Source organism: Cajanus cajan, chromosome 2, assembly GCF_000230855.2.
Source record: "Cajanus cajan strain Asha chromosome 2, NIPB_CcT2T_4, whole genome shotgun sequence".
Lineage (NCBI taxonomy): Eukaryota > Viridiplantae > Streptophyta > Magnoliopsida > Fabales > Fabaceae > Cajanus > Cajanus cajan.
In genome coordinates, this window is record NC_138518.1 from 17,274,563 (window position 1) to 17,299,706 (window position 25,144).

Consider the following 25,144-nt stretch of genomic DNA (forward strand, 5'->3'; position numbering starts at 1 on the left):
GAAAAGTTAAATATTTTTAGTTTATTCAAAAAGTTTATTCCATACAATTTAATTGCAACTCGTGAAAAAAATATTTCTTTTTTATTATTTGTAAATATTTATGGAGATTTTTTTTAATTTATAAATAATTATAATTTATATTATGTGTTTTATTATGACATATTTCACCTTTTTATTTTTTGTGACCAATTTTTTTCTTGAGTCTTACAAATTATCTTATGTTTTAATTTTTAATTATAACTCATTTCTAATTAATAAACACAGAATTGTCTTATATTCTATCTTTTATTTTTAAAAATATTTATTTGACAAAATTAACTTCTGTGACAAATGTGATAACAAAAAAAATATAATTACTGACTCTATTTTTTTTATAAATATATTATTTTAGAATAGTTAGATTTCATCAAATTTTATTTTTCTTCCTTTTTCAGCTTCACATTTTTCATCATGGATGAATTTATTATATTCATGCGACATCACGTATATATATATATATATATATATATAAAAGAAAATGAATTCTGATAATTTATATTAACGTAAGATTATTTATATATTAATGTAACTTATATTTGTTATAACGAAATTTTAACTAAAGTTAACAATTATTTTATAACAATTAACCTTATCATATAATTACAAATTTAATTATTAAGAGAGTTTTTGTCTTGTTACTAATACTATAATATTATAAATTATCAATACAATAAATTAAAAAAAATAATTAAGGTGTTAAAGAAAAAATATTATAATATACAACTCAAATATAAATTAACCACATTATACTGCAGTGTGAGAAAAGTAATTTAAAATTAAAGAAGACAGCTACAGTGATTTATTATTCCGATATCACTCCCTTGAAGAAAAAAAAAAATCCACGTAGACTACTCCGGTTCAAAACCTGCTCTTATATACAATGATCTTTTCTCTACTTAATCCAACGGCTAAGGGATGCTTCGCACGGTGGGGGATATGTTGAGGTTCCCCACCCTATAACGTGTCTTGAAGAGTCTTTTCTCTCTGGCGGAACCCTAGAAGCTTCTACCGCTGCACTCCCTGGCGAGAGCGACACAGAGAGGTAGGTTTCGTTCCCCTTTGAATTTGTTCCTTCGCAGTGTCTTGGATCTTGGCACATTATACAATCGCTCCGTTCTTCAAATAAGCGCAGAGAAGAGAAGAGGGTTTGTGTTGGGATTGAATGGCGAGCGAAGAGGAAAGCGGTGAATTCTACCTGCGTTACTACGTTGGGCACAAGGGGAAGTTCGGGCACGAGTTCCTAGAGTTCGAGTTCAGACCCGACGGAAAACTCCGTTACGCCAACAACTCCAACTACAAAAACGACACCATCATCCGCAAGGAGGTTTACCTCACCCCGCCGTTCTCCGTGAGTGCCGCCGTATCATCGCCGAGAGCGAGGTAACCCTAACCCTAATCCTAACCCTAAGAACCTCTTTTATTGTCGTTTTGAAAATAACTGTTTGATTGCGCAGATTATGAAGGAAGATGATAACAACTGGCCAGAGCCTGATAGAGTGGGGAGGCAGGAGCTGGAGATTGTAATGGGGAACGAGCACATATCCTTCACCACCTCCAAGATTGGCTCTCTTGTCGATGTTCAGAGTAGCGCTGATCCTGAAGGCCTTCGGATCTTCTACTATCTTGTTCAGGTTAGTGGGATTGTGATTTGCATCTATAATCATGGTTATGAACTGTTTTTTGAAACATTCGCAGCATTCCTGGGACACGTGATCCTACGATTGATTTCTGTTAGTGTTAAGTAATGTTAGGTTTGTGAGACCCCCCGTATGAACTTATTTTCCCCAAACCTTCTTTCACTCTAAGGTCTCACTCACTCTCTTGTTTCTTCTCTTCCTTGCTGACTAAAGGTGGTGGTGCGGAGTAGTCTTGGATCTCCAGCTGAGTGTTCGGAGTTTTCTTTTCTCCCTTTCCGGTCGTTCAAGCTCTCTTCCGTCCCTCTCTTCCGTTCTTTTTGTCCCGAAGCTCAAATTTCTGGATTCAAGGTAAGGGGAGCTAGTCATTGGGGTTTTGTGTGGTTGAAAATGAGTTATATGAACTCTTGTGGCTGATGATGATTGATTTTAGTTGCTGTGTTGCTGGAAACTTGGGATTCTTGGAGTTTTGAGGGTTTAAGTCAAAAAAATTTGATTCTTGCTTTGATTTGTTGTTGCATGCACATAAAGTTGGTATCTTTGCACTCCTTGGTGAAAATGTGACATTTTGACTCGGTTGCATGTAATTTTTCTGTTAAGATCTGCAGGATTTGAACAAAAATTTTCGAACTTGGGGAAGTTACTGATGAATTTGCGCTGAGCGCTGTTCTTCGCGCCGGGCGCGCGACCACCAGGAGACTCTGTTTAGGCAAGCCCGCCGGGCGCAAGGCTGTGTGCGCTGGGCGAGCTTGCAAATGGGGGTCTCTGGTTGGCCCGCGCCGGGCGTGACTCGAGCTGCGCTGGGCGCGATATCACGAGTAACATGTTTTTGGGATACTTGGACTGCGCTAAGCGCACTTTTGGACTCGCTGGGCGCGGAGGCTCCTTGGGAGTCTCTGCCAAGAGCACGCCGGGCGCAATTGTGAATTGCGCTGGGCGCGAGACCCTGGTAGGTCTCTGCCTTCCCCACGCTGGGCGCGGATTAGACTCCGCTGGGCGCACGAGACTCCTTGAGTCTCTGCCAGACAGGCGCTAGGCGCAATTCAGAATTGCGCCAGGCGCGGGAGAGCCTTGGTGCTCTCGGGTTGAGTCGCGCTGGGCGCAACCTCGAGTGCGCCGGGCGCGCAGGGAGATGATGATCTATAGGATGCTGACTGTTGAGTTGTGCCGAAATTGTTAATCAATGATGTTATGTGCTGAACCAAGCGAATTCGATGAAATGTTGTGATGATTAGGGGATTAAGCTGAGATAAATATGTAGTTGTATTAGAGGTGTATTGTTGAACTGGAATCAATGGATTAATAAGGGAAACTATATAGTATAGTGGTATTATAGACCATTGGGCTGAATTGTAGAAAGTAATAATTTGTTGTTATTGCCGCTTTGCGGTGTTGTTATAGCCACTAGAGTGGTGTTGTTATTGCCGCTTTGCGGTGTTGTTATAGCCACTAGAGTGGTGTTGTTATTGCCGCTTTGCGGTGTTGTTATAGCCACTAGAGTGGTGTTGTTATTGCCGCTTTGCGGTGTTGTTATAGCCACTAGAGTGGTGTTGTTATTGCCGCTTTGCGGTGTTGTTATAGCCACTAGAGTGGTGTTGTTATTGCCGCTTTGCGGTGTTGTTATAGCCACTAGAGTGGTGTTGTTATTGCCGCCTTGCGGTGTTGTTATAGCCACTAGAGTGGTGCTGTTGTTGCTGCTAAGCAGTGCTGATTTTGCCGCATTGCGGTGTTGATATCGTTGAGTGGTATAAGCTGTACAAGTGTGTTGATAACTGTATCTGTTGTTATTTATATTGACAATTATAAAATTGTATGCTGAATTTTTAATTTCACTAGCTTACCCTTTTGTTGTTTTCCATGTTTTGGACTGCGATGATCATACTATGTATGGGAGCAGGGCAGGAATAGAGATGCGTCTTGTGGTGAGGTTGGTGGACCTTGCAGCTGTTTTGCTTGGCGATGTTGTTTTGCTTGTGGCTACGTGGGATAGTAGCATTTGGTTGTATTTTCCTTTAGTACACTTTAACTCTAGTCAGACTGGAACCTTGTATATTTATATATTCTAGATCCTATATTCATATACTTGTTCTATCTGTCTGGTGTTTCTAGTGTGCTATGTCGGGCGTAGTGACCAGTCGGGTCGTTACACTTTAGTGGTATCAGAGCAGTTTGAGTCTAGTGGACACTCTTTGGGGGTGGTCCCTTTAGGCTTTTTGCTGTGTTAGCCCTGTGTTGTGCTGTTTTGCTGTGATGAAAATTGCTGTGCTGAAATTGTTGCGGTGATTTGTGTGCTATTAATTTTGTGTGGTCTAGTATTGTTTACTAAAGAAGTCGTTACCTTTGTAGAAGATGACTAGGACAAATGAGCAGATAGCCCGTGCCCTAGAGATGTTGGCCATGGCTATGCAACAGCAAAATGCCTATTTTGCTAGGATGGAGGCTGAGAGAGCTGCAGCTGGTGCAGCAAGACCTGCAGGGTCACAGGAGAGCCGGGATCTTGCTGAGTTCCGGAAGTGTAATCCTCCACAGTTTGCAGGAGATGCTGATCCAGAAGTGGCTGACCGCTGGATCCGTGAATTAGAGAAGATCTTTACAGTACTGGGATGTCCTCCAGAGAGGAGGTTGGCATACGCTGTATACATGCTTGTTGGGGAGGCTGAACATTGGTGGAGAGGCACCTATCAGATGCTTGCTGCTAGGGGAGTTACAGTTGATTGGGAGTGCTTCCGGACAGTGTTTATGGAGAAGTTCTTCCCGGAAAGCGTGAGGCATGCCAAGGAGGCAGAGTTTATGCGGTTGCATCAGGGTGGGATGACAGTATCAGAGTATGCGATAAAATTCGAGCACCTAGCCCGTTTTTATTCGCAGGGTATGCCTGAGGCTTGGAAATGCAGGAAATTTGCAGATGGATTGAAATATGAGCTGAAGAGGATGGTGGTGCCTATGGCCATCACGGAATTCCCAGCCTTAGTGGAGAAGGCGAAGATAGTTGAACAGTTGGAAGGTGGCAACCGTGTGGTGAGGACTATTGGGGGACCATCTGGGTCCAAGAAGGGTGAGAGTCAGAGGAAACCATATGACAGGCCCCAACCACAGCAAGGGGGTTCTGTTTCTAGGCGATCTTCCAGTGCTGCTAGTGGAGGTAGACAGAGTGGAGGTGCTACTCTGAGATGTTTTAGGTGTGCTGGGCCCCACTTTATCAGGGACTGTCCGCACATGGAGAACCGTTGTTTCAGATGTCATCAGACGGGCCACGAATCGGCAAATTGTCCTACGAGGGATAGACCAGAGAGGAGCACTCAGAGGAGTAATGTACAGAGAACTGATACTCAGAGGAGTAGTGCACAGAGGGTTGATACACAGAGGGGTGACAGACCTACTACTGCTGGCAGGGTATTTGCTTTGACGGGTGCTGAGGCTTCGACTTCTTCTGATCTTGTGAAGGGGAAGGGCAAGGCCGCTGGTAAGGATGTGATAATTCTGTTTGATTCTGGTGCTACGCATTCATTTATATCATATGCATGTGCTGCTTTGTTGGGTGTGCCTGTGTGTGAGTTGGAGTCGAGACTACTTGTGTCGACGCCCGCTTCTACTTCTGTGATTGCTTCTGAATTATGCGTGGGTTGTCCAGTTGTGGTGAATGAGAAGAAGTACAAGGTAAATTTGATTTGTCTACCTTTGGTGGGTATTGACATAATCTTAGGGATGGATTGGTTGGCTGCCAATCGCATCCTTATAGACTGTGCCAATAGGCGGTTAATCTTTCCTCAAGCGGAGGATGAGCTGTTAATCTCAGCTGTCCAAGCTGAGTCCTTGCAGAGGGATGGGGCGGAGTGTTATCTTCTGCTTGCTGCCACGAGTGTGGAGACCGAGAGGATCTTAGCTAGTATCGATGTGGTGAGGGAGTATGCCGAGGTATTCCCTGACGAGGTGCCTGGGTTGCCTCCTGTTAGGGAGATGGAGTTCAGCATTGACTTGGTTCCAAGTGCGGGACCAGTGTCAGTAGCTCCCTATAGGATGGCTCCTGCTGAGCTAGCTGAGTTGAAAGATCAGTTGGAGGACTTATTGGAAAAGCAGTTGGTGCGACCGAGTGTTTCGCCGTGGGGTGCCCCTGTGTTGTTGGTAAAGAAGAAGGATGGGGGTAGTCGACTGTGTGTTGATTACCGGCAGCTGAATAAATTGACCATTAAGAACAAATATCCACTTCCCCGGATAGATGACTTAATGGATCAACTGAGGGGCGCGTCGGTGTTTTCTAAGATTGACTTGAGGTCGGGATATCACCAGATTAGGGTGAAGGAGGGTGACATACCGAAGACTGCTTTCAGGACTAGGTATGGTCACTATGAATATGTTGTGATGCCGTTCGGTGTGACCAACGCCCCCGCAGTGTTCATGGACTACATGAACAGAATCTTCCGGCCGTTCTTGGATAAATTCGTGGTAGTGTTTATCGATGATATCTTAATCTATTCGAGGAACCCGGAGGAACATGGGGAGCACTTGAGGACAGTGTTGGAAATTTTGAAGGCGAAGCAATTGTATGCTAAGCTTTCAAAATGTGAGTTCTGGTTGGATGAGGTGAAGTTCTTGGGCCACGTGATTTCAGCTGAGGGGATTGCTGTTGATCCGGCTAAGGTGGAGTCGGTATTGCAGTGGGAGCGCCCGAGGACTGTCACGGAGATACGGAGTTTCGTGGGCTTGGCGGGTTACTATCGGAGGTTCATTGAAGGGTTCTCTAGGATAGTAGCGCCTCTGACCCAGTTAACGAGGAAGGAGCAGCCGTTTATTTGGACAGATGCCTGTGAGCGGAGCTTTGAGGAGTTGAAGAGAAGGCTGACTACTTCTCCTGTGTTGGTGTTACCGGATTCTGGTGAACCTTTTGACGTGTACTGTGATGCTTCTCATCAAGGTCTGGGGTGTGTGCTGATGCAAAACGGGAGAGTGGTGGCATATGCTTCAAGGCAACTGAAGATCCATGAGAGGAACTATCCCACTCATGACTTAGAGTTAGCAGCTGTGGTGTTTGCCTTGAAAATTTGGAGGCATTATTTATACGGTGCTCGGTTCAACGTTTTTAGTGATCACAAGAGTCTGAAGTACTTATTTGATCAGAAAGAGCTGAACATGAGGCAGAGGCGGTGGATGGAGTTTCTGAAGGATTATGATTTTCAGTTGATGTATCATCCGGGCAAGGCCAATGTGGTGGCAGATGCACTAAGTAGGAAATCCATCCACATGTCGAACATGATGGTGAGGGAGCTGGAGCTGGTTGAGAAGTTCAGAGATTTGAATCTCTGTGTGAAGTTAGCTCAGGATCACATTAGTTGTGGGGCAGTTACCATAACTAATGAGTTCTTGAGGCAGGTTGGACTCAAGCAGTTGCAGGATGAGGAATTGGTGAGACTTCTTGGTTTATTGGGCACCGAGAAAGCTGCTGGTTTTGAGCTGGGAGAAGATGGGATCTTGAGGTTTAGGGGCAGGATTTGCCTACCTCAGGATGCTGAGCTGAAGAGAGCTGTGCTGGAGGAGGGCCACAAAAGTAGACTTAGCATACACCCAGGTATGACTAAGATGTACCAAGACCTCAAGAAGACTTTCTGGTGGCCTGGTATGAAGAGGGAGATAGCTGAGTATGTGGCGGTCTGTTTGACCTGCCAGAAGGCAAAGATTGAGCATCAGAAGCCGAGTGGGTTAATGCAGCTGATGGAAATTCCGGAGTGGAAGTGGGATAGCATTACTATGGATTTCATTGTGGGGTTGCCTAGGTCCGCTAGAAATAGTGATGCTATCTGGGTAATTGTTGATCGGTTGACCAAGTGTGCGCATTTCTTGCCTGTCAACAAGAAGTGGTCCTTAGAGAAGCTGACACAGTTGTATGTGAGGGAGATAGTACGGTTGCACGGGGTGCCTTCCAGTATTATTTCCGACCGAGACCCGAGGTTCACTTCCAGATTTTGGCAGAGTCTACACCAAGCTTTAGGCACAAAGCTGAAGCTGAGTTCTGCTTATCATCCGCAGACGGATGGTCAGTCGGAGAGGACGATTCAGTCTTTGGAGGATCTGCTGAGGGCTTGTGTATTAGACCATTTGGGTAGCTGGGAGGAAGTCCTACCGCTGGTGGAGTTTACTTACAACAACAGTTTCCATGCGAGTATTGGGATGGCGCCGTTTGAAGCCTTATATGGCAGGAGATGTAGGACTCCTCTGTGCTGGTATCAAGATGGGGAGTCAGTGGTTGTGGGACCGGAGTTGATCCTACAGACTACTGAGAAGGTGAAGATGATTCAGGAGAAAATGAGGACTGCCCAGAGTAGGCAGAAATCATATGCTGACAAAAGGCGTAAGCCTTTGGAGTTTGCTGAGGGGGAACATGTGTTTCTGAAGGTGACTCCGACTTCTGGTGTGGGTAGAGCGCTGAAGGCTCGGAAGTTAACACCAAGATTCGTGGGTCCCTATCAGATAATACAGCGTGTGGGTCCCGTCGCTTATCGGTTGGCTTTGCCACCGTCTCTTTCAAACCTACACGATGTATTTCATGTGTCTCAACTGAGGAAGTACATTCATGACCCGACTCATGTGGTGGAGCTAGATGATGTACAGGTGAAAGAAAATTTGACGTATGAGAAGTTGCCAGTAGCTGTGGTTGATCATAAGCTGAAAGAGTTGAGAGGCAAGTCCATTCTTCTGGTGAAAGTACTATGGGATGCAGCTACTGGTGAGGCTACTTGGGAAGTTGAGCAGCAGTGCCGAGAGCGGTATCCTTTTCTTTTCCCAAGTAAGTCTGTTTTCGGGGACGAAAACTCTTGTTGTTAGGGAGGATGTGAGACCCCCCGTATGAACTTATTTTCCCCAAACCTTCTTTCACTCTAAGGTCTCACTCACTCTCTTGTTTCTTCTCTTCCTTGCTGACTAAAGGTGGTGGTGCGGAGTAGTCTTGGATCTCCAGCTGAGTGTTCGGAGTTTTCTTTTCTCCCTTTCCGGTCGTTCAAGCTCTCTTCCGTCCCTCTCTTCCGTTCTTTTTGTCCCGAAGCTCAAATTTCTGGATTCAAGGTAAGGGGAGCTAGTCATTGGGGTTTTGTGTGGTTGAAAATGAGTTATATGAACTCTTGTGGCTGATGATGATTGATTTTAGTTGCTGTGTTGCTGGAAACTTGGGATTCTTGGAGTTTTGAGGGTTTAAGTCAAAAAAATTTGATTCTTGCTTTGATTTGTTGTTGCATGCACATAAAGTTGGTATCTTTGCACTCCTTGGTGAAAATGTGACATTTTGACTCGGTTGCATGTAATTTTTCTGTTAAGATCTGCAGGATTTGAACAAAAATTTTCGAACTTGGGGAAGTTACTGATGAATTTGCGCTGAGCGCTGTTCTTCGCGCCGGGCGCGCGACCACCAGGAGACTCTGTTTAGGCAAGCCCGCCGGGCGCAAGGCTGTGTGCGCTGGGCGAGCTTGCAAATGGGGGTCTCTGGTTGGCCCGCGCCGGGCGTGACTCGAGCTGCGCTGGGCGCGATATCACGAGTAACATGTTTTTGGGATACTTGGACTGCGCTAAGCGCACTTTTGGACTCGCTGGGCGCGGAGGCTCCTTGGGAGTCTCTGCCAAGAGCACGCCGGGCGCAATTGTGAATTGCGCTGGGCGCGAGACCCTGGTAGGTCTCTGCCTTCCCCACGCTGGGCGCGGATTAGACTCCGCTGGGCGCACGAGACTCCTTGAGTCTCTGCCAGACAGGCGCTAGGCGCAATTCAGAATTGCGCCAGGCGCGGGAGAGCCTTGGTGCTCTCGGGTTGAGTCGCGCTGGGCGCAACCTCGAGTGCGCCGGGCGCGCAGGGAGATGATGATCTATAGGATGCTGACTGTTGAGTTGTGCCGAAATTGTTAATCAATGATGTTATGTGCTGAACCAAGCGAATTCGATGAAATGTTGTGATGATTAGGGGATTAAGCTGAGATAAATATGTAGTTGTATTAGAGGTGTATTGTTGAACTGGAATCAATGGATTAATAAGGGAAACTATATAGTATAGTGGTATTATAGACCATTGGGCTGAATTGTAGAAAGTAATAATTTGTTGTTATTGCCGCTTTGCGGTGTTGTTATAGCCACTAGAGTGGTGTTGTTATTGCCGCTTTGCGGTGTTGTTATAGCCACTAGAGTGGTGTTGTTATTGCCGCTTTGCGGTGTTGTTATAGCCACTAGAGTGGTGTTGTTATTGCCGCTTTGCGGTGTTGTTATAGCCACTAGAGTGGTGTTGTTATTGCCGCTTTGCGGTGTTGTTATAGCCACTAGAGTGGTGTTGTTATTGCCGCTTTGCGGTGTTGTTATAGCCACTAGAGTGGTGTTGTTATTGCCGCCTTGCGGTGTTGTTATAGCCACTAGAGTGGTGCTGTTGTTGCTGCTAAGCAGTGCTGATTTTGCCGCATTGCGGTGTTGATATCGTTGAGTGGTATAAGCTGTACAAGTGTGTTGATAACTGTATCTGTTGTTATTTATATTGACAATTATAAAATTGTATGCTGAATTTTTAATTTCACTAGCTTACCCTTTTGTTGTTTTCCATGTTTTGGACTGCGATGATCATACTATGTATGGGAGCAGGGCAGGAATAGAGATGCGTCTTGTGGTGAGGTTGGTGGACCTTGCAGCTGTTTTGCTTGGCGATGTTGTTTTGCTTGTGGCTACGTGGGATAGTAGCATTTGGTTGTATTTTCCTTTAGTACACTTTAACTCTAGTCAGACTGGAACCTTGTATATTTATATATTCTAGATCCTATATTCATATACTTGTTCTATCTGTCTGGTGTTTCTAGTGTGCTATGTCGGGCGTAGTGACCAGTCGGGTCGTTACAAGGTTTATTCTTTTTTATATCTACTGTTTGCAGGATTTGAAGTGTTTTGTCTTCTCTCTCAATTCACTTCACTTCAAGATCAAGCCTATATAAGATGTGTCTGCAATATTATGCGTTCATCCCTCGGGATTGTGTACTTCTTCATCAGCTACTCCTTTTGCTAATGGGCTTCAACGTCTGATAAGTTGTGATTTGGTTCTGTATTGCTGGTCACACACTTTCACATCCACTTCCCCCCTTTTCGCGACTTTGATGATTTTGTTAAAAGTTTGCTTTATTAAGAATGTTTGATATTGTTAATGAAATGTGTAATTGTTTTAGCTTTTATTTGGATTTCTTGAGATGGAAAAATGGTATTATTATGTAGACATTTTATTTATTTTTGGGTCAAAATTAACATATTCTATTTGAATGAGATTTAATTTATGCAAATTTGTACATAATAATTTGATCTGATCGTCAAGCCTAGTGGGAATTGCTATAATTTTTTTGTATGAACGAACTGAGTTTTGCTGACAAAGGGCGTTGGCAGATTATAAGAATTATTCTGAACTTAATAAACATGTAAAACAAAAGGCTTATGCTGGTTCTCTGAAAAATTGTACTGACAAGGCTGGTGGGAGTTTACTTAGAGCACAAGTAACAGATGGCTCAGGTATAAATATAACCTCTACCAAAGATGCTAGCACTAGAACTGCTTCTGCAGAGAGGCTCAGGGAACCTTTACCTTCCAAAGTAAGAAAGGAGCTTATCAGCCTTGTGCAGGATTCTATGCAATGTGCAAACAACAGTTCAACGATAGGTCCTCCCTCTCAAAGGAAAAGGGTCACTGCCCCGTCAGGCAAGGTAGATGGCAAAATTTTTTATACTACCCCGATGCCTCTGCATTCATCTACTATCTCTGGGGGGTTATTGAGAAGCAAAGGTATGACTCTAATTTCATAACTTGAGTTTTGAGGAGAGTAATTGATACCTTCAGCAATACTAATCGTTGATGTGCTATGCAAGAGATGGAAAACAGAAAAAAGAAGGTTCATGCTTTGGAACCAAAGGATTCCGTGTCCCAGAGGTAATATCTTGTTGCCGATGCCATTCACTTACATCTTTTAACGCACTTAGAGGGGCCATTTTATGTTGATCGAAATATAAATAATATATATACATAGCGAGTGCCACTTTCATCTCAAACATGGTGATCGGGGAGACTCCTTTCACCAGCAACCCAGAACAGTAAATATCACCGTCAAAATTCAGCTGTGATGATTTTTTGTCTTTCCATGCTGACTTGAGTTTTGTTGCAGGAATAGAATTTTATTAGGATTAGATAAACTCAGATGACTCATTACATTTTTTTTAATTCTAGTTTACTTGTACATTTTAAACAAATTAATTTAAGTTATTAATTATATTATAATTTAAATAATATAAAAAATAGTGAATAAAAAAGAATTTAAAATTAAAAAATTAAGAAGTAAATTATATTTTTAGAATGTATAATTTTAAGTGTTATTTAATTATTGATATAATTTAAATCATGTAATTGTTAAAATAATAAACAGTAAATTTATATTTTAAATAATTATAAAAATGAAAATATAAAAACAAAATCTTAACTTTAATGCTATATGCATATTAATTACAACACATATATTTACTATAATAAAAAATATATATATATATATAATTGTTGCAATGAGTAGAAAGACAAGGCAGAGAAGGGAGTTATATCCCTAAACTTGAACCCAATTTTTCAAGGAGGGAAAAACTTGTACTCTAACTCGAACAGAGTAAGTTTTACTGAACGATACTGATAAAGATTATATTATAATATTAAATTATTTGAATTACAAACAATTTTAATGACAAAGATTTTGATAATCAACAGTTAATAAATTATTTTTCATTGAGTCCACAGAGATTACTTAATTTAAATACAAAATCAAATACTACAATTGATAAGGGTTGGCTAAGTGGTGATTGAAGATTTGGAGTAGTATTAATAGATTTTAAGTTTGAACTTAATTGCATGATTTGAAACTTAAAAAAAAAAAAAACTATTTTGAAATCATTTTACATTTAACACGTTTAATGGTGAAATCTCATAATTATTAAGCCTGTGAACAAAACAAAAAACTTTAGCCCGCATCATTGGAATGATATTGGGCTTGAACTAGGATAAAAAAATATTATAGTATGGACTCTGCTATACTGTTTCCCCATTGTTTTTGGGTACCCTAGTCTGATATATTTATTAATAACAAAACGTTCAAGTTTATAAAATAAGTTCATATAAAATTACATAATAAGTTTATAAAACAAGTAACCGAGGACATAATTCAATATTCAGCTTAAGCATTGGATCAAGTAATAACATTTTATTTCTTGCTCCTCCAAGAAATATAAAATATCCAGTAGTAGAATGTCAATCTATAGGATATCTTACCTGATCTTCACAGTATCCCAAAATTTGGTTGTATCTTTGTCTTATACAACAATCCTTGTCATGGAGCCTTTTTAATATAACTGTTGTGCAGCAGTTTTGATCAGATAGGGGGCTAAAATAGTGACCATGTGTGTTGGTTATTCTTTTCTTTTTTTGTTTGGTAATGTTTTGCAGAGGACAAAAAGTTGTCCTATAGTTTCCTGAGTAACAAAGTTTGAGTTTTGTCTTACACTGTGTCCTTTCCTTTATGCTGTCCTATTACCATATCTAAAATCAAACATATAGCAATTGACTCTGTGCCCCAGCCCTTTACTTTCTAGCCCACACCCCATAAATATAGTATTTTCTTCTTTGAAATAACATGGTTTCTCATATTGCCTTTTGGTTCTCTCTCTTTTAACAGTTTGTTTGATGTATAATTTTGATTTTTTGAATTCTATAATGCTTTATGAAATAGTTGTGCATTTCTAATATAATTTATTTATCATCTACTGCATGCAGCGGATCCTAAGGGAATGGATCTTGTAATTCCTGACTGCTATGAAGACATAGAACTTATACCACTGAGAAAATATTTTGGTGGACATGAAGGGGTTGGAGAGTATATTTGGTATCGGACAAATCATAAACTTGAAGGATCTGAACTACTAGATATATCTAATGCTTTTGATGTTGTAATATGTGGGACAGAGCTGTCAGTACTGATTTGTTGTTCACATGTATTTTATGAGAAAATGTATCTGTAGTTGATGATTTTGTTATTATTTTCCTTGTCATGGCAGATAGGCATGACAATCTAACCCGCCCCCGTAGGTACCTGCCGAACCCGCCCTGATTTGGATGGGGAAAACTCGTGTCTATCAGGTTCGGGTTTTTCCTGATTGATAAAATCGGGGGCGGGGGCGGGGGCGGAGATGTTGTAATATGTGGGACAGAGCTATCAGTACTGATTTGTTGTTCACATGTATTTTATGAGAAAATGTATCTGTAGTTGATGATTTTGTTATTATTTTTCTTGTAATGGCAGATAGGCATGACAATCTAACCCGTCCCCGTAGGTACCCGCCCGAACCCGCCTTGATTTGGATGGGGAAAACTCGTGTTTATCAGGTTCGGGTTTTCCCCGATTGATAAAATCGGGGGCGGGGGCGGGGGCGGGGGCGGGGATGTTAATACACACCCCGCCCCAGCCCCCATACTCGCCCCTGTCCCCGCCCCGCTTAATAATATAATTAAAAAATTATTTTTATATATATATAAACTAAAATTATAAATATTTATATGTAAAAATTTATATTATTTTATTTTTCTTTTATTTTTTTAAAATTGTTCATATTTATTTAAAAGAAAAAAAGAAGAAAAAGAAATAAGAGCGGGGGCGGGGGCAGGGGAACCCCGTCGGGAGCGGGGATGAGGACTCAGATTTTATCCCCGGTGGGTATCGAGGGCGGGGACGGGAGCCGGGACAGTTTAAATTTGCGGGGGCGGGGGCGGGGGCGGGGAACGTAAAACCCGCCCCTGCCCCGCTCCGTTGCCATGCCTAATGGCAGAACATATAAACCATTACTTAAAGATGTTGGAGCTTACTTGGCTTTGTACTGGGTGCCTACTCGTGCAGATGGCAAATGTGGGGAGCCATTGATTGCAATTTGCAGTACCCCAGTTTCCCACCATTGATTGCAATTTGCAGTACCCCAGTTTCCCCTGGTATCTCTGCAGTTCTTTGCAAGAAGTTCATTCTTCAGTGTCTGTTGATACTTGATAGCTTTCCATCTCATGGTTTGACATTTTTGTTGTGGGTGATGTGTACAGCTCAGCACCTATACATATGATGCAGGGTGTGCCCACTGTAATTTGTGATCATTTGCACATGTGATAAGCTTTATTATGTTTTAAATTTTCATTTCTATTAGCCATTTTGTTTCCCTTATTGACAATTAATGTGTGGTATTTAGCACATTTTATTTTCTCACTCCTTTAATAATTTGTAGCTCCTCCAGTAGTTTCTAATGTGCATGTGAAAGAGTTGTCCTCGGTAATTTATTCTGGAGAAGGTGAATATTTTGGTGGACATGAAGGAGAAAGTCTCTTTAGCTGGTATAGATAAAATAACGAGGGGACCATAGAACTGATTAATGGGGCAAATTCTAAAATCTACGAAGTTACTGATTCAGATTACAATTATCATTTGTTGTTTGGGTAATTATTCTATATTATCTTTTGGCTTTTTATTTTTGACCATGAAGATAGTGTATTGAATACCATGCTAATCATATTAGTTTTTCTAAACTTAAACTTGAAAGTTTGAGAGACGAAATGGTTTTTCATCATTCATTCCTTGTTGCTTTAGATGATTGATTGTTGAAGGAAGTAGTTTTTAGGAGTTCCCTAACTTGTTACTCTTAATTTAGTTAGGATTAATAGTCTCATTCTATCACAGGGTTGGGCCTGTGCGAGTATTGTTACAGTGGTGTTTGAACTAATTATTAGTGTAAAGAGGATGATTGTATTGTATCCACTAGTGCAAAAAAAGTCTTTTACGTCACCTAAATTACGTCGGAATAGGCCGACGTTGACGTAAAAAAAATGCGGTGGCAGTATTGTAATTTTTGTGAACTTTTTTACGTCGGACCTAATAGAGTCCGACATAAAATATAAAATCTATGTCGGACACATAGTGTGTCCGACGTAGATTTTATATTTTATGTCGGACTCTATTATATCCGACGTAAAATTACTTTCTATATACACATTATCAGGGTCCCTTCTCGAGCTGGTACTTCATGAAGTGCCACGACGAAGTGGAACGAGAGCAGGGAGATGGCGTGAAGATCTTCCACCACTTCACGGAGCAGGGAGATGGCGCCAGGATCATGGCCTAGAAGCAAACAAGGTATGCTGAAAAGAGCTCTTTGTATAGGTTGGGTTTGCTGGGCTTTGATGCTTACCTTATTTTTTTTGAAAAGGGGAAGGTTTATAAAGGAGCTTTTAAGCCCTTTTGCTGGATTGTTGGTCTAGATCTGCAGCCCTGCCCTATAGAATGAATCCAATAAGGAGAGGCTTATGGATGACCGAGCCACTCTTATACTACTCCTTACCTCACCCCCTTCTCACTTAAGAGATTAAGAGCAGTGGCCAGAGAAGAAGAAGCTTAAGGCAGAAGTGAGTGAACCTCCTTTTGTTTACTTTCCATCTTCACCCTCTCGTTTCTTCTGCTTATTTGCTGATTTTGCATATGGAACGGCCCGTTCTGCAAGGAGAACGGACCGCTCTCCTTGCAGAACGGACTGTTCCAGCGTAATTTTTTTTTTGGGTTTTTGCAATTTTTTTTACGTCGGGGTTGGACAATTTCTGACGTAAATTTACGTCGGTCTAAACCGTTGACGTAAATTTATGTCTCCCGCTTTTACGTCGGACGTTTTTCTGACGTAAAAAGCTTAAAATAACCGACGTAAAAAGCCTCTTTTGCACTAGTGATCACATCATTATTTACAATATTCATTAAATATCTTATTATTGGGACGTTCCTTTATCTCTTTTACTCCTTCCCTACCCTAACCCTATAATTTCAACAGGGAAAACAATGAAGTTATAGTTGTATTTCATTCTATATATTAACATTTTCATCCTTTCCGCCAGATATACACCTGTTCGTTCAGATTCAGTTGTCGGAGAACCCATATTATCTGATCCAACTAACATTATTTTTCCAGGTAACCATCTCCCATTTTTGTGTAAGCCTGTTACATTGCATTTATTTTTAAATAGTGAAGCACCTTTGTCCTGCAAGATTTTAAAGTTGTTCTTTCCTTCATTGTCCACTAGAGCTTCCATATGTGGAGATGCTTGCTCTGACCGGAAAGGCAGTTGAAGGTGACGTACTTACAGCTGTTGAAGTGATTCCAAATAGTGAGACTCAACATGTTTGGAGCAAGTACAAGAAAGATATAAGATACCAATGGTATGGTGATATTCATTACATTGATGCAACATACTTCTACTTTCTCAATGAACAAATTTAATTTTTATTTCCCAAGATTCCTTTACCATAATTAATCTCAGATGGCAGTATAGAGCACAGAAAACCTTACTGTAACTAGATAGCAAATCTTGGGAGTGGCTTATATCAAACATTTGAAAATACTTTTTTAAAAAGTATTAAAAACCCACAAAATTAATTATCTGAATAGGTATGCAATATTTTACCATAAGCAAATGAATAATAAATTTTTTGAATGCTCATAATCAAAAGAAAAAAAATCATTTGTATTAGTTAACATGTAGTAAGAAACTTTAAGTACTTTCGAAGCGCTAGTTTAAAAGCATTGCCAAATAAGTAGTTAAAAGAAATTATCACTATGGGCAGTGATGTCTTTCCATTTTTGAATTAGTTATCCACTTAAGTACTAACAGGTTTTGTTAATATAGTGTAGATATATGTAGGAAAATATTCTCTTAGGAAAGTATTCTCTTATTGAATAATCCACAATAATAGTGGGGTGCTACTTAAACATAAAAGGCTGATTCCTTAATCTTAGGAAGCAAGAATCCCATGAATCATTCAAGGAAAGATTACAAAAAGGAAAAAATCCCATGAATTCGGGATTAACTAATTCTATCTTTAATCCTAGGATTTTATCTTCCTAATTTATTATGAATCATTAAATCCTAACATTCCTAATTTTTTTCGCATATAGATTTTATTTTGGGTCATAATGTTATAGGTGTGAAATGTCTACCAATTTTATCGATGATTAATCTTTGTCAGAGAAATTGGTTAGCTACCTTTAATGGGGTCTCTCAATCTAACCATATTTTTTTTCATTCACAAGTATTGGACCTAAGACTTTGCTTAATCGATCATAATTTAATTTGGATATCATGAGATTTTGAGTACTGTATTTATCTAAATTATACTTATGGGTATCCTCTAAACTCTATGAGAGACATTGTTTAAAACTGGAACATCCATAACATGGTGGGGTTAGCTCTTTGAACAGGTTACATATACTAGATTCAAATCCAAGACTTTGCTCAGGAGGAATAAAAACACTTATCGCACATGAAAATTAATAGATAACATGAAAGTTAATTTTTATTACTGCTTCTGTACGATGCATGTGTCTAAAATTCATTCTAGTTTCTTGTAATTTAGAAGAGTGTGGGGCATCAAGGATCATACTATTGACCATGTCGGTAAAGTCTGTCCCATGGCAATGACTAATTCTCCTGAATGCTGAAGCTGATGGGTGCCTTTGTATCTAACAATGTAACAATTATTAGGGTGGTTCTTTTTTATGGCCATGAAAATGCTAGTTGCTAATTAAACAATGTTTCTAATAAGTGCTGATTATATGCATCACAATAACATCATTTCAGGTTTTCTTCATCAGAAGTTGGGGACAATTTTTCTTATGATCCATTACCTAATCAGAGTTCTCGCTCCTATAAGGTGCGGCTAGAGGATATTGGTCATCACTTGAAATGTGAGTGTACCGTAACTGATGTGTTTGGAAGGTCAGGTGAGGCAGTATGCATTGAGACAACACCTGTATTACCAGGTAACTACTTTGATTACTTGAGCATTCTTTGTTTACAATTTTATTCCTCTTTGCATTTTCAGCCAGAAAGAATATGGCTTTAATCTGCCTGTTTAGTTAGGTGTTCTTGGTATGTCTACAACAAATAAGAGGTAACTAGGCAGAGAAAAGTATATAAAGGGGTAATGGGATGCACTAACTCGATGTGTTAAGCTTCCTATCTATGTATTTATATGAAAAGAACAAGAAGAGGTACAAATGTAGCATGAACAAAGCCTTTCTTAATAAACCTAAATATAATTTTATTATAGAACTTTTTCAAGCTGTTGCACAGTTATCATGCTCAGCTTGTTAAAAATATAATTAACCTAATCACAACCAGGAGCTTTGGTGGAGATGCCAACCTGTGTTTACCTAGTGTTCACTTGGTATAGAAATCACTCTGCTAAAGTTTCCCAATAGGAAAATGGCAATCAAACTCGGCGTGTTTTGCTTCTTGTTTAATACTAGATTAGTGGCAGTGTGTTAATAGCTCCTTGAATGTCAAACCACAATTGCCTAGGATTCCCCATGTGGAACAATATCCACATGCCTGGTTTGGAACATTTACTAGGTGACTGTGGAATTTGGTTTATCTTGTATGATGTCAATGGAAGACATAATGATTAGAATGTGATAGTGACTGTTCTAGTGCTTTAAGCTCCTTATTACACATACAGTTCCAGCTAAGTCTCTAAATTCTAAAATACTTAATGTGCATTCATGTTGCTTGCATCAAAGACTTGTTATCCTTTCTCAAAGTCACCTAGACGGTCTTTTTATGCCTTACCCTGATGTCGAAAAATTGAGACGGTGGTTATTAGATACATTTTGTATTGATCATGAGAACATATAGGGCATGAAAGCCTTATATATTTGCTTCTGTCCCTCATCTCGGTTAAAATTGATTGTGTTGGTATGATGATTATTTTAGTCAACAAATGATGGAAGAGGAGGTATACGATCTTTTTATCCCTTACCCTGATGTCAATAAATTGAGACTGTTATTATTATATGCACTTTGTACTGATCATGAGAACATACAGGGCATGAAAGCCCTATATATTTGCTTTTGTCCGTCATCTAGGGTAAAATTGATTGTGTTGGTTGGATGATTAATTTAGTCATTAAATGATAGAAGAGGAGGTATACAATCTTTTTATGCCTTACCCTGATGTCGAAAAATTGAAAAGGTGGTTATTAGATACATTTTGTATTGATCATGATAAAATATAGGGCATAAAATCCCTATATATTTGCTTCTGTCCTTCATCTCGGTTAAAATGGATTGTGTTATAATGATGATTATTTTAGTCGACAAATGATGGAAGAGGAGGTATACTATCTTTTTATGCCTTACCTCGATGTCTAAAAATTGAGACGGTGATTATTGGCTACATTTTGTATTACTCATGAGAACATAGAGGGCATGAAAGCCTTATATATTTGCTTCTGTCCCTCATCTCGGTTAAATTTGATTGTGTTGGTATGATGATTATTTTAGTAAAAAAATGATGGAAAAGGAGGTATCCGATCGTTTTATGCCTTACCCTGGTGTCAATAAATTGAGACTGTTATTAGATGCATTTTGTATTGATCATGAGAACATATAGGGCATGAAAGCCCTATATATTTGCTTTTGTCCCTCATTTCGGTTAAAATTGATTGTGTTGGTATGATGATTAATTTAGTCGACAAATGATGGAACAGGAGGTATACAATCCTTTTAGGCCTTACCCTGATGTCGAAAAATTGAGACGGTGGTTATTAGATACATTTTGTATTGATCATGAGAAAATATAGGACATGAAAGCCCTATATATTTTCTTCTATCCCTCATCTCGTTTAAAATGGATTGTGTTGTAATGATGATTATTTTAGTCGACAAATGAAGGAATATGAGGTATACTATCTTTTTATGCCTTACCCTAATGTCAAAAAATTGAGATTGTGGTTATTAGCTATATTTTATATTGATCATGAGAACATATAGGGCATGAAAGCCCTATATATTTGCTTCTGTCCCTTATCTCGGTTAAAATTGATTGTGTTGGTATGATGATTATTTTAGTCGACAAATGATGGAAGAGGAGGTATACAATCTTTTTATGCCTTACCCTGATGTCGGTAAATTGAGACTGTTGTTATTAGATGCATTTTGTATTGATCATGAGAAGATATAGGACATAAAAGCCTTATATATTTGCTTCTGTCCCTTATTTCGGTTAAAATTGATTGTGTTGATATGATGATTATTTTAGTCGACTAATGATGGAAGAGGGGGTTTACAATTTATTTAATCCTTACCCTGACCTTTTTGTGTCTCTAAGTGTGTCTGCGTGTGTTTGTGTGTCTATATGTGAGTATATGTGTGTGCGTTCATAGGTTTTTTTCCATGTGAGTCTTTGGATTTGTGTGTTTGTGTTTGTGCTTATGTGTATGTCCATCTAATCGTATGTGTTTGTCTAATGGTGTCTTTTTATTTTTGTATGTTTTTGTGCAAGTGTGTCCATGTGTCTATGTGTGAGTGTTTGTCTGTGTGTGCCATTAGGAGTGTGAGACTATGTTTGTCTGTGTGCCTTTGTGCATGTCTCTTTGTGCTTATGTGTGTGTTTGTGTCCTTATGTGTGTTTGTGCCTATCTTTATGTGTGTTTGTGTCCATGTGTGTGTTTGTGTGTGTATCCGTGTGTGTTTGTCTACATTTTTGTGTGTGTGCGTGTGTTTGTGTTTGTGTCTATGTTTGTGTTTGTGCCTGTGTGTGTTTCTCTATTTATGTGTGTATTTGTGTATTCGTGTGTTTGCTTGTGGTTGTTTATGGGTGTGAGTGTTTTTATGTGTGTGTTAGTCTCTTTTTGTGTGTATTTGAATGTATTTATGTGTGCATGTGTTTGCCTTAGTGTTTCTTTATGTGTATGCACTTGTGTGTGTTTGTGTGCCTCTATGTGTGTGTCTTTATTTGTGTGTCTGTGTGATTATGCATGTGTTTGTGTGTTAGTGTGTACGTGTTCAAGTGCGTGTGTTTATTTGTGTGTGTTTGTGTTCATTTGTGTCTATCTGACTGTATCTTTGTGTATGTGTCTATTTATGTGCTTGGATGTATATGCGTTTGTGTATGTATGTTTGTGTGTGTGTCTAGGTGTTTGTGTTTATGTGTGTTTTTGTGTGGTTGTGTTTGTTTGTGCGTTTGTGTGTTTCTTTGTATCTATGTGTGTGTGTCTCTATGTGGATGTGTATTCATGTGTCTGTGTCAATGTTCGTCTTTGTGTGTCTATGGATGTGAATGTATCTATGTGTTTATTTGTCTGTTGTTTGTGTGTTGCTTTGCGTTTGTGTGTATGTGTGTCTATGTCTTTGTTTATGTTTGTGTGTGCCTGTATGTGTTTGTTTGTGTGTTTTTTTGTTTGTGTGCCTCAATGTGTGTGTCTCTATGCTTGTGTGCATGTCTGTCTATTTTTGTGTGTGTGGCTATCTCTATGTCTGTGTCTTTGTGTCTATGTATGTTTATTTCTATGAGTTTTTGTGTGTGTCTATGTCTGTGTGTGTGCATCTCTTTGTGTATGTTTTTGTGCATGTATGTGTTTGTTTGTTTGTCCGTGTGTTTTTGTGTGCGTTATTTGTGTGTCTCAGTGTGCATGTTTGTGTTTGTATGTGGGATGTGTCTGAGTTTGTGTGAGTGTTGTTTGTGTGTGTCAGTAAGTTTGTGTGAGGGTTGTTTGTGTGTATCTATGTGCCTTTGTCTATGTGTGTGTGTGTCTGTGTGTCTCTATGTTAGTGTTTGTGTGTGTGTTTCTTTTTGTGTTAATGTGTTTGTTTGTATGTGAGTGAGCGTGTGTCAAACTATGTTTGTGTGTGTGCCTTTTTGTGTATGTCTTTTTGTCTATTTTTGTGTGTTTATTTACCTGTGTGCGTGCGTTTGTTTGTGTCTTTGTCTATATTTATGCATGTGTCTGTATGTTTTTGTGTGTATGTGTGTCTACGTATGTGTGTTATGGTTCATGTTTGGGTTTGTGTCTTTGTATTTGCCTATGTGTATATGTTTGCGTCTGTGTGTGTCAATATGTGTCTGTGTGTTTATATGTGTCTATGAGATTATGTGTGTCTCTATATGTGTGTTTGAGTGTGTTGAGTGTCTATTTGTATGCATGTCTGTGTTTTAATGTATATGTGTTTATTTGTGTCTGTGTGTGTTTCTCTATGTATGTTTATTTGTAGGTGTTTGGGAGTCTGTTTATGTATGTGTATGTGTGATGGCAAAAGCCTAGCTAAGGAACCCATGACTAGAGCTATGGTTAGGAGGATGTATAAAGAGTGAACCCATGACTAGAGCTATGGTTAGGAGGATGTATAAAGAGTGAGCCAATTCAGAGAAGAAGAAAATTCAAAACTTGTTTGATAAATCACTAAACACTTGGATCTAACAACTTGTAATCATAGTTTTTGTTTACTTAATCCTTTGTTTTAGTTTTCTTAATCCATTCTAGATCCATTTTAATTTTATGTTTTTGTGTGCTAGCCCTTTCTTGAAGTGCTTTAGTTCTAGGAGGAACAACTCATTAATTGACAATTGGAGACTTGAAGAGCTACACCAAATACTTTGGGAGCAAACACTTGAGAGAAAAGTTCAAGAATAGTATCCTTTTTTATTGTTGAAATTTTTGTGTAAACTTGGCCTTTTATTCTTGTAGAAGTGGTCTTATTGAGGCTCTAGGTGTCTCCTTAAGACTTCCACTTTGTTTGTATTCTCTTTAAGACTTCCACTTTGTTTGTATTCTTTACATTGCTTCTTTACTTGTTTCTTTAAGGCTTTCACCTCAATTTATGTTACCATAGCTTTCGATCTTGATTAGTTAGTAAACAAGAGTTCCAGAGCCTTTTGTTTACTAATAGGTGCATTTAGGATAGTTTTTATTTAGCTTAGTTTCTTTTACAAGTTGAGTTTAAATCTTCTTGTTCGACCATGAGTCGTCATTCTCATTCACATAGTGGTAGTGATTCAAGTCCTCCCAGAAGTATTTCACATGTTACGAAGGAACTTCAATCACTAAAACTACAGAGAAAGTAAGGGACCTTAGCTAAAGAAAAGTAAAAATTGAAAGGGATGCTCAACTTACTATAATTGAGGAAAAACTTAGATTGGTTAAACAAAAAGAAAAATTGAGTGAAAAAAATAAGGAGTAAATAAAAGAGTAATATAGAAATAAATTTATCAACCTCCTCCTACAAGAATTTCTAGGGAACGTAAATCAAAAGAAGTTTGTCTGGGTGTCTATTTGTGTGTCTTCGTGAGTCTCTTTGTGTGTCTATGTGTGGTGTGCTTGTCTATGTCTTTGTGTGTGTGTGTGTCAAGATGTATGTGCATTTGTGTGTCTGGGTTTTTGTGTTTGTGTGTGTATTTATGTGTGGTTGTGTTTGTCTGTGTGTTTGTGTGTGTTTCTTGATGTTTATGTGTGTGTATGTTTGTATGTCTTTGCCTGTGTTTATTTGCATGTGTGTTCTTGTCTATGCGTATGTGTGTGAATGTATGTTTGTGTTTATTTGTGAGTGGGTTTTTGTTTGTGTTTATTTGTATGCGTGTATGTCTGTGTCTTTATATATGTTTTGTGTGTCTGCAAGCTTGTGTCTGTGTGCGTGTTTATGTGTTTGGATGTATGTGCATTTGTGTGTGTATGTCTGGGTGTTTGTGTTTGTGTGTGTTTCTCTATGTTTCTATGTGTGTATCTATGTTTGTCTGTTCGTGTGTCTATGTCCATGTGCATGTGTGTCTTTATGTATGTGTTTGTCTAATGGTGTCTTTTAATTTTTTAATGTTTTTGTGCAAGTGTGTGCATGTGTCTATGTGTGAGTGTTTGTCTGTATGTGCCATTAGGCGTGTGAGACTGTGTTTCTCTGTGTGCCTTTATGCATGTCTCTTTGTGCTTATGTGTGTGTTTGTGTCTTTATGTGTGTTTTTGCCTATCTCTATGTGTGTTTGTGTGTGATTATGTCCATGTCTGTGTTTGTGTGTGTATCCGTGTCTGTTTGTCTACATTTGTGTGTGTGCATGTGATTATGTGTGTCAACTTCCAAAATTCAAAACTTCCACCAATGAGAGTGGGGGAGACAAAAAATAGCAAAAGACAGGTGAATTTCATGATAACACTAGTGGAAAATGAGGCTTTTACGTTACCTCTTTATTATCGGACATACCAAAAACTGACATAAAAAAGATGTGGTGGTATTTTTTTAATTTTTGTGAAATCTTTTACTTCGGACTTAAAAAGACGCGAAAGCCAATCCAAGATGAGTGGGAGGCACACTCACGCACGTACTCACTCGGATCTCCAATCTCCAATCTTTATAATGTAACATCCCGAATTTTCTACTAGTATAATGGTTATTTATTATTTATTTTATATTTATAGAGATTATTTTCTTATAGTTATTTTAATGGGTTTCATAGAATGTTTAAAGGTTTTTAATAATTATGTGTATTTTAATAATAAATATTTATGAAAATTATTTTGAAATATTTTGATTTTTAATAGCCCAGAACGGGCTGTTCTCAAATTGGAACGGGCCGTTCCAGACTACAAAAATGGCCTAGAAAGACGAGGTTGGA

At 39.3% G+C, this 25,144-nt stretch overlaps 2 protein-coding genes across 2 annotated transcripts; both read left to right on the forward strand.

Annotated features, from left to right (window-relative positions):
* The first annotated feature begins 925 nt into the window (after positions 1-925).
* On the forward strand, positions 926-11,448 carry LOC109789493 (protein mago nashi homolog 2). The gene is given in 5 exon segments (XM_083067988.1): positions 926-1,081; positions 1,172-1,376; positions 1,379-1,419; positions 1,494-1,670; positions 10,557-11,448. Coding segments are annotated over 4 exon segments (453 nt in total). The 5' UTR covers positions 926-1,081; positions 1,172-1,201; the 3' UTR covers positions 10,617-11,448.
* On the forward strand, positions 11,042-13,975 carry LOC109793799 (uncharacterized). Its single transcript, XM_020353275.2, has 3 exons — positions 11,042-11,448; positions 11,545-11,592; positions 13,468-13,975. Exons 1-3 carry the CDS (start codon positions 11,295-11,297, stop codon positions 13,710-13,712), a joined length of 447 nt encoding a protein of 148 aa, XP_020208864.2. The 5' UTR covers positions 11,042-11,294; the 3' UTR covers positions 13,713-13,975.
* The last annotated feature ends 11,169 nt before the right edge of the window (positions 13,976-25,144 follow it).